The sequence below is a fragment of the Budorcas taxicolor genome, chromosome 2 (genome assembly GCF_023091745.1).
Source record: "Budorcas taxicolor isolate Tak-1 chromosome 2, Takin1.1, whole genome shotgun sequence".
NCBI lineage: Eukaryota > Metazoa > Chordata > Mammalia > Artiodactyla > Bovidae > Budorcas > Budorcas taxicolor.
Window position 1 is genome coordinate 40,137,847 of NC_068911.1, and position 12,927 is coordinate 40,150,773.

The 12,927-nt window shown below is 48.7% G+C and overlaps 1 protein-coding gene across 1 annotated transcript; it reads right to left on the reverse strand.

Moving 5' to 3' along the window:
- Positions 1-6,046: 6,046 nt before the first annotated feature.
- ZNF263 (zinc finger protein 263) lies at positions 6,047-12,477 on the reverse strand. Its single transcript, XM_052659485.1, has 6 exons — positions 11,959-12,477; positions 10,927-11,107; positions 10,411-10,484; positions 10,018-10,144; positions 8,470-8,586; positions 6,047-7,986 (listed from the first exon to the last, which is right to left on the reverse strand). The coding sequence occupies exons 1-6, from the start codon at positions 12,343-12,345 to the stop codon at positions 6,815-6,817; spliced, it is 2,058 nt and encodes a 685-aa protein (XP_052515445.1). The 5' UTR covers positions 12,346-12,477; the 3' UTR covers positions 6,047-6,814.
- Positions 12,478-12,927: the final 450 nt, after the last annotated feature.

A 12,927-nucleotide genomic window follows, 5' to 3' on the forward strand; every position in this document is an offset into this window, starting at 1 on the left:
CATGTTCTTTCCCCATAACACTTCAACCTTAATTCAACCAATGAATCAAGGCGTGATCTTGAGCTGCAAACGACTTTACAGGTGGAAGCAACTTGAGGAAAGTCTTGTAATTTTTGAAGAAAGTGATGATGAACAAGAAAAAAGAGAAAAAGTAGTTTCCAAGATTAAAGTCTACAGCCTAAAAAGAGCAGTTTTTAACTGGGCAAAGAGTTGGGATGAAGTAAAGCAAATAACGATAGCAAATGCATGGGAAAATCTTCTTTACAAAAAGGAACATGAATATGATCTTCAAGGCTTAGAAGATGGGGATTATAGAGAAATGCTTGAGAAATGTAGGGAGTTGGAAACCAAGCTGGATGACAATAGGGTATGGTTCAATGTGGGTGAAGAAGAAAAGGGTAGCCCCCCAGAAGCAAAAGGTGGAATTACAAAGAAAGTTGTTCAAAAAGGAGCTGAAGAGGAGGCTGATGAATTTAAGTTATCTGCTGTAGGAAAGAGTTTGGACTACCTACTTGACTTTGTCGATGTCACGCCTGAGTTTCAAAGGTTCCATTTTACACTGAAAGAGATGCAACAAGAAATAATCAAGAAACAGTTCCAGAATAGAATCCATTCTAGAACTGGTAGCTTTTTGAAACCGAGGCCTCATAATATTAAGTATTCCTTCAGTATTCCTTCAACTTCTGGTTGTAATAATTAGATGTTGTGTTTAAAGATTTCTGCAGTTTTGTGATGATACATGAACTAGACCTGTTGTGGATTGTCATTGTTTTTATCAACTGACCTCACTTTGCATAGCAATGCCCATTTATATTGTTTATAAAATAAACAATTTGAAAGGAATAAATTTGGGGTTTTTTATGTATAAATACGTTATTTAATCCATTTCTACTTAAGGCAAAGGCTTTAATAAGGAATTACTGTCCCAGATTATGGGTGGAATGGATGTGGGGAAAGCATTAAAATCTAAATATATTCATAGCATATAACAAAGCAGCTATATTTATGCTGACTAGTTATTTAAGAAGGTAAGGACAGACTCTTCAATTTAATGGTATGACACACTGCTCCTGTAAATGGGTTACCACCTACTTAGTGTTTGTTTTTCTCTTATTGTGGAAGTAACATGCCAATTCTAAAAGATAACATAAAAAAGATAAAAGCACTCAAACATTATTGACTAATGATGGACTCTCAACACTTTGGTATATTACTTGTATCTTTAAAATAGGTAAGTTACATTGTAAATACAGTTTTATATTTTATTAACATTTTTGTTATTTACAAATTAGCATTTGTTGAGATATCTTTCAATCCCTAGGGTAGAATGGATGGTGGAAGAAGTTGAGGGGGAATGTCAGATGAGCATACTGGATAGCTCTCAAGTTCATTGCATTAACATCCATTTTTACCCCAGTGTTCATAAAGTCTCAGAATATATGACCTGCAGTCATACCCTTTTCAAAAGTATTCATTGAGGGAGTTCCGTGGTGGCCTAGTGGTTAGCATTCCAGACTTTCACTGCTACAACCCAGGTTCAATCCCTGGTCGGCATTTGAGACCCCACAAATCCTGCGAATAGCAACCCCCACTCCCCCCGCGAAAAAACAGTATTCACTGATTTTGCAAATTTCACTTTGTTGTGCTGGGTATTTAGGAATAGGAACAAGCCACAGTTGGGTATGTGAGAGACAAAATGAGTTCACAGAGGGCTTTATGAGTGCTTGGAAAATAGGGAACGGGCAAGTGTGACTTCTGAGCTGGCCTTTAAAGTGTGGGGGAAGCAGGGGAAAAGGCAGTCTAGGCAAAGGGGAAGTGAGCACAGGCTCTGTGGTGTCAGAATGTATGTCCCTGGGAAGCATCGAGGTCCCTGGATGGTTGCGGTAGGGGCGACTAGTGGAGACAGGAGCAAAGACAAACCAGGGACAGATTTTCAATGCCCCTGGAGGTCATCCGAAGAGTTTTAAGAGTTCGGCCGGGACCCACGTGAAGTCCTGTAGGCTCTGCATCCTGAAGGTCTGACCTCGTCTCCACTTCTCCCTCCTTACTGCTCCTTTCCTAGTCCAGGTTGCATCACACTCTGCAGCTGTCTTCTTGGTCTCCTCTCCCATCAGTTCCCCATCCTGTGGCCAGAGACAGCGAACTAAAACAAAATTGAAGAGGTGCTCCCAGTGAGCCGTGGGCCCCTAGGCCCACCCTTCCCCGCCCGAGACCTGCCCACCCGTACCAGCTCGCCTCCTGCTGGACCACGAGAGAGGGTCGGACTGCGGGTTAGCGCGCGCACCTGCGGACGAGGAAGCTTCGGAGAGTGTAGTCGCGCCGCCAGTAACTGCTCGCGGTGGAAGGAGAGGAAAACTGCTGCTCGGCCTTCCCGGCCTTGGGCCAGGAGTCGGAGCCGAAGACTGGGCGAGGTCCCCGGCGGCCGGGACCGGGCCTGCGCGGAGGGCGGGCCTGAGAAGGGGCGCGGCCCGGCAAGGACCTGGGGGGCCCGCGCGCGGAGTGCGGCAGGTGCGGGCTGGCTGCGCAAGGCGGCCCCAGGCCCTCGAGGAGGGGGAAAGTTTTGCTGGGACGCGGCCGTCGAGCACCCACCCCCCAACACACACCCCGCTGTTCTTGCTCCTCTGCGGCCGGCTTGGGAGCCATCCTCGAAGGGACCATGCTGGTGAGGCTCAGGTGGTCCTAGGCGCGCTGCGCCCGCTCCCAGATGCCGCCAGAAGCTAAACTGTGGGACCCGCAGCCTCGTTTTTTTGCCTAAACCTGAGAAAGGACTGACGTTTTGGCTTCTAGAAATTTTGAAGACGAGAGGTCCTCAGAGAAACCCAGGCTCCTCGCTCTTGTTCCAGTGGCTGTGGCAGGGTTCCCAGACTTAACCTGGACCCCCTCCCAAGAGACTGGGAAACAGCCTCAAGAGAAGCTTCACCCTCTGATGGGGAACCATACCCAGGATTTAGAACGTTTTCCTACCTAGAGGGGAAGTTGGGATGGAGAGGCAAAGACAGTTTCCTCTTTAGGTCCTAAACACACCCTGGCGTGCGTGCGTACAGTGTGTGCAGCGTGCACAGTCGCGTCGACTCTGTGAGACTCCATGGATGTAACCCGCCAGGCTCAACACCTTCTATCCCTGGAACTTTCCAGGCATAAATACTGGAGTGGGTTACCATTGCCTACATTTCAGAAACTTAGAATTTTCTCTTCTCATCCTTTCCACCTGGGGAAATCTCACCATCTCCCTGAAGCAGGTTTGGATCCTGGTGAGCCACCAGTTTTAGTTTCTTAACACAGAAGTTTCTGGGATGCTCAAAGTGTTTCAGTGATGAATTAAGGACATTCACTTGTTTGTCAGAGATGTTGTGGGGGGGGTGGGGGTAGGCCTGAGTCATTTTTCATTAACCATTTTGTCGTTGAATTTCCCTGGACCATTCTGTCTCCTAACTGCACTGAAACGTGTTCTTTCATAAAGTGAAAGTGAAGTAGCTCAGTCGAGTCCAACTCTGCGACCCCATGGACTGTAGCCTACCAGGCTCTTCCATCCATGGGATTTTCCAGACAAGAATACTGGAGTGGGTTGCCATTTACTTCTCCAGGAGATCTTCCTGACCCAGGGATTGAACCCAGATCTCCTGCATTGTAGGCAGACAATTTACCGTCTGAGCCACCAGGGAAGATAGGTTCTTTCATAAATGGGGTAAAAACTCAGTGATTGCTGATGGCTCTTCCTGGAAATAAAAACTAAACAACTTAGTGCTGTTTTATCACTCTGTCCGGTCTCTGGTGTTATGGGGCTTTATCCCCATTGTCACATCTGATGCTTCTAGATGGCCTGTGCCAGGCTTTTTCACATTGCTTATGCATGGTACCAGGAGCCTTTCTGCTGATTTCAGGCACTACTTTTGCTACAAGGGTATGAGACTGTTGCTCAGGGTTAGTCCACATCTCCCAGGCCTCCTTTGTACCCATCTGGACTGCGAGGGCAGGGGTCTTTACTGCCCCCAGTTAGTTTCTTTTTGAGAAAAAAGCCAGCTGGGATCTCTTCTGGTTTCTTTCCCAAGAAGACTAGTGGGGTAAAAGTAGGAGTAACGTAAAAGTATATATACTTAACCTTCCCTTGCAATGCCTTCATGGAACCCTACTGTAAGGACCTCTGACCTGCTTTTTCAAATATGACTTCAAGAAAAAACAAAATACGACTACAAAGTCATCAATCCTGCCTGTAACAGTAGACTACCACCTGAATATTCCTGCCAGCGTGGTCTTTTTTTCCCCCAAGCTGCACCCGAGTGGCTTGCAGGATCTTAGTTCCCCAATCAAGGTTTGAACCCGGGCCACTGCAGTGAAAGCACTGAGTCCTAACCACTGGACCGTCAGGGAATTCTCCAACTTGGTCTTACATTGATCTCAGTTCCAGGTACTTAGAAGAAAAGCAATTTCCCAGTTTTATATGTCCACAAGTAGCACAAATAGATGAGTATTTTATATACCAGGCTCTGTGCTAAGTGTCTTACATGCAATACTTTGTGACACCATCTCATGCTCTGCATGCTAAGTTTGTTAGAAGGGGAGCTGGACTGCGGACTCGGTGAAGTCTCCTCTTGGAAAGCCTTCTTGTGCCAGGAGTGAACACATGAGGGGCCTCTTGCTCTGGCTATAGTACTCCCAAGTAGGAGCAATGCCAGTTAGAGCACATCATGAGATCTGTATGGGTGATATTATGGGGCTTCAGGGGTAAGTGGGGTTTCAAAGGAGTGCTTTCCATTTTTCTGAGGTTCACAACCCACATAAGTTACTATCTTAACCAGAGTGCTTAGTAACATCAACTTTATACCAGCCACCCATTTCATGGCATTGACAGCCACAGCAGCCTGACCTGCTCCCACCACCTTCCATCCCATATGAATCTCTTTCAAATCCTCACCTCCCTCCCCCGGTGCCCAAGCCCCACACTACCACTGCTCTCAAGGGGAAAGAAATGAAAGACAGATATAAGAAAGGGTGAGGAGCATGCAGGGGTACCTCCCTCACTTAATAGTGCTATATTTAATAGTCTGTTGCCAATGGAATATTTCATCTTTTCCTCCTGAAGAACAGCTAATTTGGTATCTTCCTCCAGGGTCAAAACCTGCAATGTTTTCCTGGCATCGGCATTTCCCACTCTTAGAATTTTTCTGGCATCCTCTTTTCCACAGAAACACACTCCTGAATTCCTATTCCTGACTCCCCATTGTAAAATGTAATGCTTTTCCCTAATAATTTTGCCCTCTCCCTCAAGTCTCTCTCCTGCTGCTGCTGCAGCTGCTAAGTCATTTCAGTCGTGTCTGACTCTGTGCAACCCCACAGACGGCAGCCCACCAGGCTCTGCCATCCCTGGGATTCTCCAGGCAAGAACACTGGAGTGGGTTGCCATTTCCTTCTCCAATGCATGAAAGTGAAAAGTGGAAGTGAAGTTGCTCAGTCGTGTCCAAATCTTAGCGACCACATGGACTGTGCCCATGGGATTTTCCAGGCAAGAGTACTGGAGTGGGTTGCCATTGCCTTCTCCAAAGTCTGTCTCCACTCATGGGCAATAACTCAGTCATACCGGGACCATTTTTTCCTGGCAACCATTTCCTAGACCAAAATAACTTGTTTTTGAAGAGCTAGATCTTTACTTTGCCAAGAAAGCAAACATTCTAAACAATCAAAAGGCATGTTCACTGCTGTACACTAGAGAAGGAAAACACACACACACAAATTTAAAGGACACCTTTATGACATCACCCGAAGCAGCCACTGGGCTTGACCCTTGTTTCCATATAGCCACCTCAGCCTGGAGCCAGCCAGGGCCACACACCCCCTCCCCCCCTCCCCCCTCCGCCTGTCGTCACCTTTTTCAGAACCTTCCTTAGCAACAAGACCACAAAAAGAAAGCAGGTCCTCCTCCCAAAGTAGACAAAGACAGATCAACATGGCAGACAAGACAAAGGCCCTCAATGATGAGTCACACGTTCATGTTTCCTGAAGATATTTATTAACATCCAACCGCATTTTCAACAAGGGTGGGCATGATTCCTAATTCCCCAGGATCCATGTTCTCAAAGTCTCCCAGGGAACCCATCTTCCGTGAACCTTCTGAAGACTTGATCTCTGCAAAGGGTAAACTAATTCAGACTTATATAGTTTCCTCTGCCTATTTCCGGGCAGACCTGCAAATTCTGTCTTACTATTTCCCTTAGGTCTCTTGTTCCTTTTTGTTTGAGGTGAGGACCTGCCAATGACCAATATGGTCCGGCCATTGACCGTGGGTGCCCAGGACTGCCTATGAGCTTCCCAGCCAGGCTTTCAGAAGAGCTGCAACTCACCACCAGTATCTTGGTGTCTCCTGCTTTCCCAAGAGACCTGATCACTCTTCTTTGCTCTCAAGGGCCTCAGGAGCCCAAATATTCCTGATGAATGTTCCAAGTGAGGAAGCAGTAAGTCCATGGATTCCCAAAGTTGCTGGGATGGACACAGGACAGAATAAGGCACCCATGTCACAAGCTGGCTAAATATGTCACAAGCTGGCTAAATATGCCGAGGGGGATAATGTCTTGGGACAGGAAGTACTTCACAGAGAATTCCACCCTGAGTGGGTCGCCTCAAAGACTTGCTATTCTCACTAATTCCAACAGAATTCCTTTTCAGTTTTATGCTAATCCTTTGCTGCTTCTGTACTTCCCTCAGAAGGACCCTGCCCTGCGGGGGCAGGGTAATTACTCGATGGGTAAGGAATATGAACTCTGAATAACAGGTCCCTCTGAACAGGCCACCTTATCTGGGCCCAAAAGAAATCCCATCGTTTCTATCCAGTGTGAGTTCTCTGATGACTCATAAGGCGTGAACTCCGGGAAAAGCTTTCTCCACATTCAGAACATTTATAAGGTTTCTCTCCCGTGTGGGTTCTCAGATGACGAATCCGATTGGAGCTGTGAGAGAAACTGTCCCCACATTCGTGACAGGTATAGGGTTTCTCTCCCGTGTGAATTCTCTGGTGCCTGATTAAGTTGGATCTATGAGAAAAGTTTTCCCCACAGAGGTTACATTTATATGGTTTCTCTCCTGTGTGTGTTCTCTGGTGTCTGGTGAGGTGCATGCCCTGCCGGAAGCTTTTCCCACAAGTCAAACACTGGAAGAGTTTCTTCTCTGCTTTGGGATGGGTCCCAGGATTTGTAAGACAGAACGTGCTGTCCCTCACTGCTTCCCCACACTCAGAGAAGGGGTACAGCCTCTCTTTCTCATGAGTTCTTTCGTGAATAACAAGGTGTGAACTGCGAGAGAAACTTTTCCCACACTCGGCACACTTATAAGGTCTCTCTCCCGTGTGAATTCTCTGGTGCCTGAGGAGGTTGGAACTGTGAGCAAAGATCTCCCCGCACTCAGGGCACTTGTAGGGCTTTTCGCCTGTGTGCGTTCTCTGGTGCCTGTGGAGGTTGGAGTTGCAAGAGAAGCTCTTTCCACACACATTACACTGATAGGGCTTCTCACCTGTGTGGGTTCGCTGGTGGCGAGTCAGGTGGGTATTCTGACTGAAGCTTTTTCCACACTCGAGGCACTTATGGGCTTCCTCTCCCAGGTGTGCTCTGTGTAGTGATAAAAAGTGTGGATTCCCACCAAAGATTTCAGCACACTCCACACCCATGCACAGTCTTTCTGCTGCATGTATTCTCTGGTGCCTAATCAGGTTCGAGTTGTTAGAGAAATTTTTCCCGCACAAAGGACATAAGTGGAGCTTCTTCGGCTGCAGTTCTGTTGGTCGTCCCAGTTTTTTGCAACTTGTGGCACCCACTAAGGACTGCTCCATTCGATCCTCTGTGGGAGGCTCCCAAAGCTTTTCTGCCCTGTCCCGAGGCCTTCCCTGCTCAGGACTCCAGGGTACCTCCCCTCTGGCCTGGCCAGGCAGCAGCGCCTGACGGTGGATGCTCTCAGGGGAAACAGACTGAGCACACTCTTCCTGGTTCTCAAATTTCTCTTCCCCTGGAAGAGCAAGAGAAATCAAACCCCCATGTTATGTCTATGCAGGAGAAAAGGAAATCCCATGCATGATACTGCCTGTAGGTCAAAAGTCCAGAAGGCCTCGCCCTTCCTCAGTTTCCCATCTTCCCCATTTTGGTAACTCACTCTAGACAGGCAGCCATATGAGGCGTGGGGACATCACTCAGGAATGAAAGCTCAAACCTGCCTTGAACTCCCTTGTGGGGGCCCTGACCTCCCTCTCCAACTGAGCCCCTGGCTTCTGTCCTTTGGGAAAAGTGTGGGATGGAGCAAGACTGGGACAAAAGTGGCCAAGTGAACCCAGGAATGAATGCCTTTTTACACTCTGCACCCTGGGAACCTCGCCTGCTATCACTGGGATGAAGTGGGCAGTGGGGACAGGCTAGCCTTACACCAAGACCCTCAAATACCTTATTCCCAACAGCTGGAGACTAGCTGGGCAGGCTGCGCAGCTGCTTTTCTTACCTGGAGCCGGGGTCCTGGAGCTCAGACCCTCCTTGCAAGTCTGGACACTGGGGTGCCAGGGCTTTCCTCCATGTTCCACCTGGGTGCTCAGGGCCTCCTGACTGGGAACCTGAGACTCTGACCACAATGAAAGAAAAGGATTTCTATGTCACCACTTTCCTCAACCAGACAAGAGAAACAAAGATAGTCTTGCTCCCTGCCTTCAGTGGATGGATACGGAAGGTGCAGTAAGTCTGACAGCAATTACTTGGAACATACACTAAACTATTCCCACTGTTATCTCCAGAGAAAGAAATTAGATGAGGGAGACTATGGCTTTTTTCTTCGTACACTTGTGTGGTAGTTGGGACTTTTTGCAACGATAATGTAAAACTTTTGTATTTAAAACAACACTCAAATGCACATGGTCAGAGCGGTCAGTTTCTTGAGGAATCAAAGTTTAATACTGTGAAAGAGCCTTGACCCTTATGAAACTAAGTTGGGATAATTCCAGAAGGAAAAAATGTAATATGATGGACAATCAGAAAAGGACTTGGGACTCTGAGATTAAAACCCAAAAGAGCCATCCTGTGTTATGCTCACTCCAACTCCATCAAACATGGACTTTTAAAAAGGTTAGTCCCAAGAACTCGTGATCTGAACTCTTCTTATTTAGCGCTCACTGAAAGAACTGTGCTCAACTTAGGATGCCAAGCCACAGCACAATGACAGAGACCCTGGAGAAGGCCCCTGTGCAGGCAACCGAACTTCTTTTCTACCAGGTATGCATCAAGATAGCTACAATGGTAACAAACACAGTCCTGTTGTGTTTTTTTTTTTTTTTTCAAGATTTCTTCAAGTTTTTATTATGAGAATTTCTACACATGCAGAAAAGATGAAGGAATTATTCAATGCCCACACACTCTCCACTTAATCCAACAATCAGTTTTTGGCCCTGTTTTACAGACCTCATTTTTTATCTCTGCATAATAGTTCAACATGAAGACGCACCTTAATTTATGTTTAAATTAGTTACACTCATTTTGAATATATATCATTTCCAAATTTCTACAAAGCTTTCCCCCTTCCTCAATGTTCAAGGACTGGGACAGTCACTAAGCTAGAATGTTGATGCCAGTGCCCCGAAACCTGTGTTTCTGGGGAAGAGCCCAGAAATACTAATGGAGCACAGAAAACATAAGTGAGGTTGGAAGAATAGGCATTTTAAAATTTCAAGGCATCAGGAACTTGGAGCCCCACAGTATTCTGTGGGTGATGCGTGGGAAGTGGGGATGGGGGTGGTGGTGAGCATCACTGGATTTGACTTGTTCTGCCCTGGTATGTTCGTCATAGCTCAGACTCCCTGCCCTCATCTCTGACAGCTGGGACCCTTAAGTGTGCCAACTGTGGCACTTGACAAATATTTAACTGATCTTAGTCCAAGGGACTTTAGGCAAAAGCAGGTCTCCTGGCCAAACTCAGAACTTAACACACAGGAGACAAGTGGCTAAGGGACAGGACCCTGGTCAGAAATGGCTCAGTCTTCATCCTTGGAAAAGAAGTCCTTACCCAGTGAGTCCACATTCTCATAACTCTCCTGCACCGTGTCCCGGGAGAGGGCCCTCTTACTAGGATGCTGACGCCCCCACTCCTCCTGGGAGATGTACATAGCCACGTCCTCTAAGCTCTCAGGCAACTGAAATAGCACAAGATCACCTTTAGGCCCTAAGGCACCAAGAACAATTCAAGCAGAGTCACAGGTTAAAGGGCAAAACCCAGGGGTGCCAAGGAGTCATTTCATGGGCAAGAAGGGTGTTAGGCCTACAAGTGAAGTGTGGAGGAGACAAACAAAGAAGGAGGGGAGGTGCATGTGGTGAGGTGGTAAGGATCCTCTCTAAGTGGCAAAAGGACCCCACTCCCACAAGAACAACTGGGGGGAGACAATGAGAACTTCCACATCACCTGGGGCCCAGTCAGCTCCTTGTCTTCCATGTTTCCTTCGGGAGGAAAGAGAGAAAGCCAGGGAGCAGATAATGCTGAAGGTGACAGAAATGATGATGAGAATGGCATTCTTAAATCTTGGCAACCCAAGGATTATCACAACACAGTGTCCACTGTGCCCTGACACCCAGACTCTGCTAGGAGAACCCAACACTGAACAGAAGGCAATGGAGGGATAATACAGCGGCATCCAAAACAACAGAGTACCGGCAGTCTTTCCTGCTGGCCCAAGCATTCAAGCCTCATTCACTGAGCTCTGAAAGTCTCTCTTCTGCATACAAAAAGACTTCCTAAGAGATCCCCCTCCCTTCACCCACCCCAAGAGGAATCCAAACCACTTCTAGCTCTTTTACTCTTATCTGGGGACCCTCAGGTTAGAAACACTCCCTCCTTGGCAGTGAGGCTGCATCCTGCCAGTGTCAGGGGCAACCCCAAAGCCCCTCCTCCCTCCCACTTGCCCAGATAACTGTTCCTCACCCCTCTCCTTTACAGTCTGAGGGTCCCTTTTGGGGCCGGGGCCTAGCAGCTCCTGCAGCCTGCGGCCAGGGCTTCGCTCAGTCTCCATGGGCTCCAGCTTGAAGCTCGGTGACTCTTGTGCTGTTTCCAGAGGCAAAGGCTCCTCCAAAAGCACTTCTGTTCCCCGCCCACGGTTTGTGACCTGGGAACCAACCCACATCACTCATCATCACAACAGGGCCCAAAAGGAAGGGACATTAATACAGAATTCTGAGGGCAAGCCTTCAACAGAGAACCACTGGCAAACCCTTTAGACCCAGCGAGCGAAGAATAAGTTACACTAAAACCAAGCTTTTCTGATCCTGTGTACACCTGAGAAAACGTGTGTGAGGTTCGGGGGGATTTCACTCCCAGGGCACACCTTCCCCACTCAGCTCCTGAACCACCTCACTCCCTCTCACTTTCACCCACCTCTTCTAGATGCATCCACTCCTCACTACTGGATAAGGTAAATCTGGGTGGCCCTGGGGCATATGGCCTCAGAGCTTCAGTTGCAAACTTTTAAAATTCCACTATTAACTGCCACTCAGCTTTGTAAAGATTAGACTGCAGACTGTAATGTAACAATAGCTAACAGCTATTAAGCACTAACTCTAAGCCAAGAGCGTGATCAAACTACATGCTGCTCTCTCTCTCATCCTCAAAACCACCTTAGAGAAGTATTTTAACATTCTCATTTTGCCAGCAGCAAATCTGAGGCCAGAAGAAATTAAGTAACTTGCCCAAAGTCCCAAAGCTAGTGTGAAGCAGAGGGAGGATCTGAACCTGGCAAGCTAACTCCTGGTCTTACTCTAACTCAAGAGACACTGCTCCAGGTGGAAACAGGGCACTCTTCACTGTCTGTCAACTTGGGGCAAATATGGAGAAGGAGAGTTCCTCACTAATCTACAAAAAGTCTTCTTGCCCATCTCAGATCTACTCAGGGCAACCAAGTAAACTCGTATGGGCAACTGGGGCCAAACAAACAGCATATAAACCAGGTCTTTATCTTACCTTCTGTCTCAGTCTTCCAAGTTCTTTCTGCATATCCTCAACGAGAGTCACCGCTTCCTCGCCGCTCTCCGGGTGCAGCTCCTGCACCCTGCTCTGGATCTCCTGGGGCAGGATGGTCAGGAACTGCTCCAGCACCAACAGCTCCAAGATCTGCTCCTTGGTGCGCATCTCCGGCTGGAGCCACCCGTGGCAAAGCTCCTGGAGCCGGCTGAGGGCTTCCCGGGGCCCAGCGGCCTCTTGAAAGCGGAACCGTCTGAAGCGCAGGTGAGAGGCCTCTGGGCTGGGACCTGGGTCTGGCTGGGGCAGCTCCTGGCTCCAGGCGCTGTCCTCCTCCAGTTTCACTATCAGGAGCCCTTCCCGGTCCTGGAAACCCGGACCCGACGCCATCTTCAGGCCCCCAGACCGCCTTGGCCGCGAAACCAGCTGCGCACGCCAGAGAAGACGCCTCGGGCCCAGCGCAAGGATGGCTGGAGTCCGCAACAGCCAGGTGGTCCGGGGCTCCAAACCCTGGCCGAGAAAGCTGGCTCCAACCCGGGCGCAAACGGTCCCTGCGCCTGAGCCTCAGTTGCTCGCGGGCGCCGCCGCACCGCCCCTTGGCCCGCCCCCGCCAAGGCCGCCCTAGAACAGGACCTGAGCTCCACGCCTTTCACCTCACTGGACTCCGCGCTCGGCACACACGCCGGAAGTCTCAACGCACGTTAGGCGTCAACAACCAATCGGAACTGCTCAGGACCAACTGCCGGATTACGTTCTGAGAACTCTGGCGCCCATTGGGTCAGGTTTAGCCACACACTTACCGCTGACCAGTCAGAAGGAAATATTTGCCTGTGAGGGCGGGACGAAGGAGGGGCCAATTGGGGTACAGAGACGGTACCGTCGCGCGAGCCCGAGATCCCAGAAACCTTAGGGGCGAGATCGTTAGGTCTGTTAGTGGAAATCGAGCTTATATCGGGTGCGACGCGTAGGCCG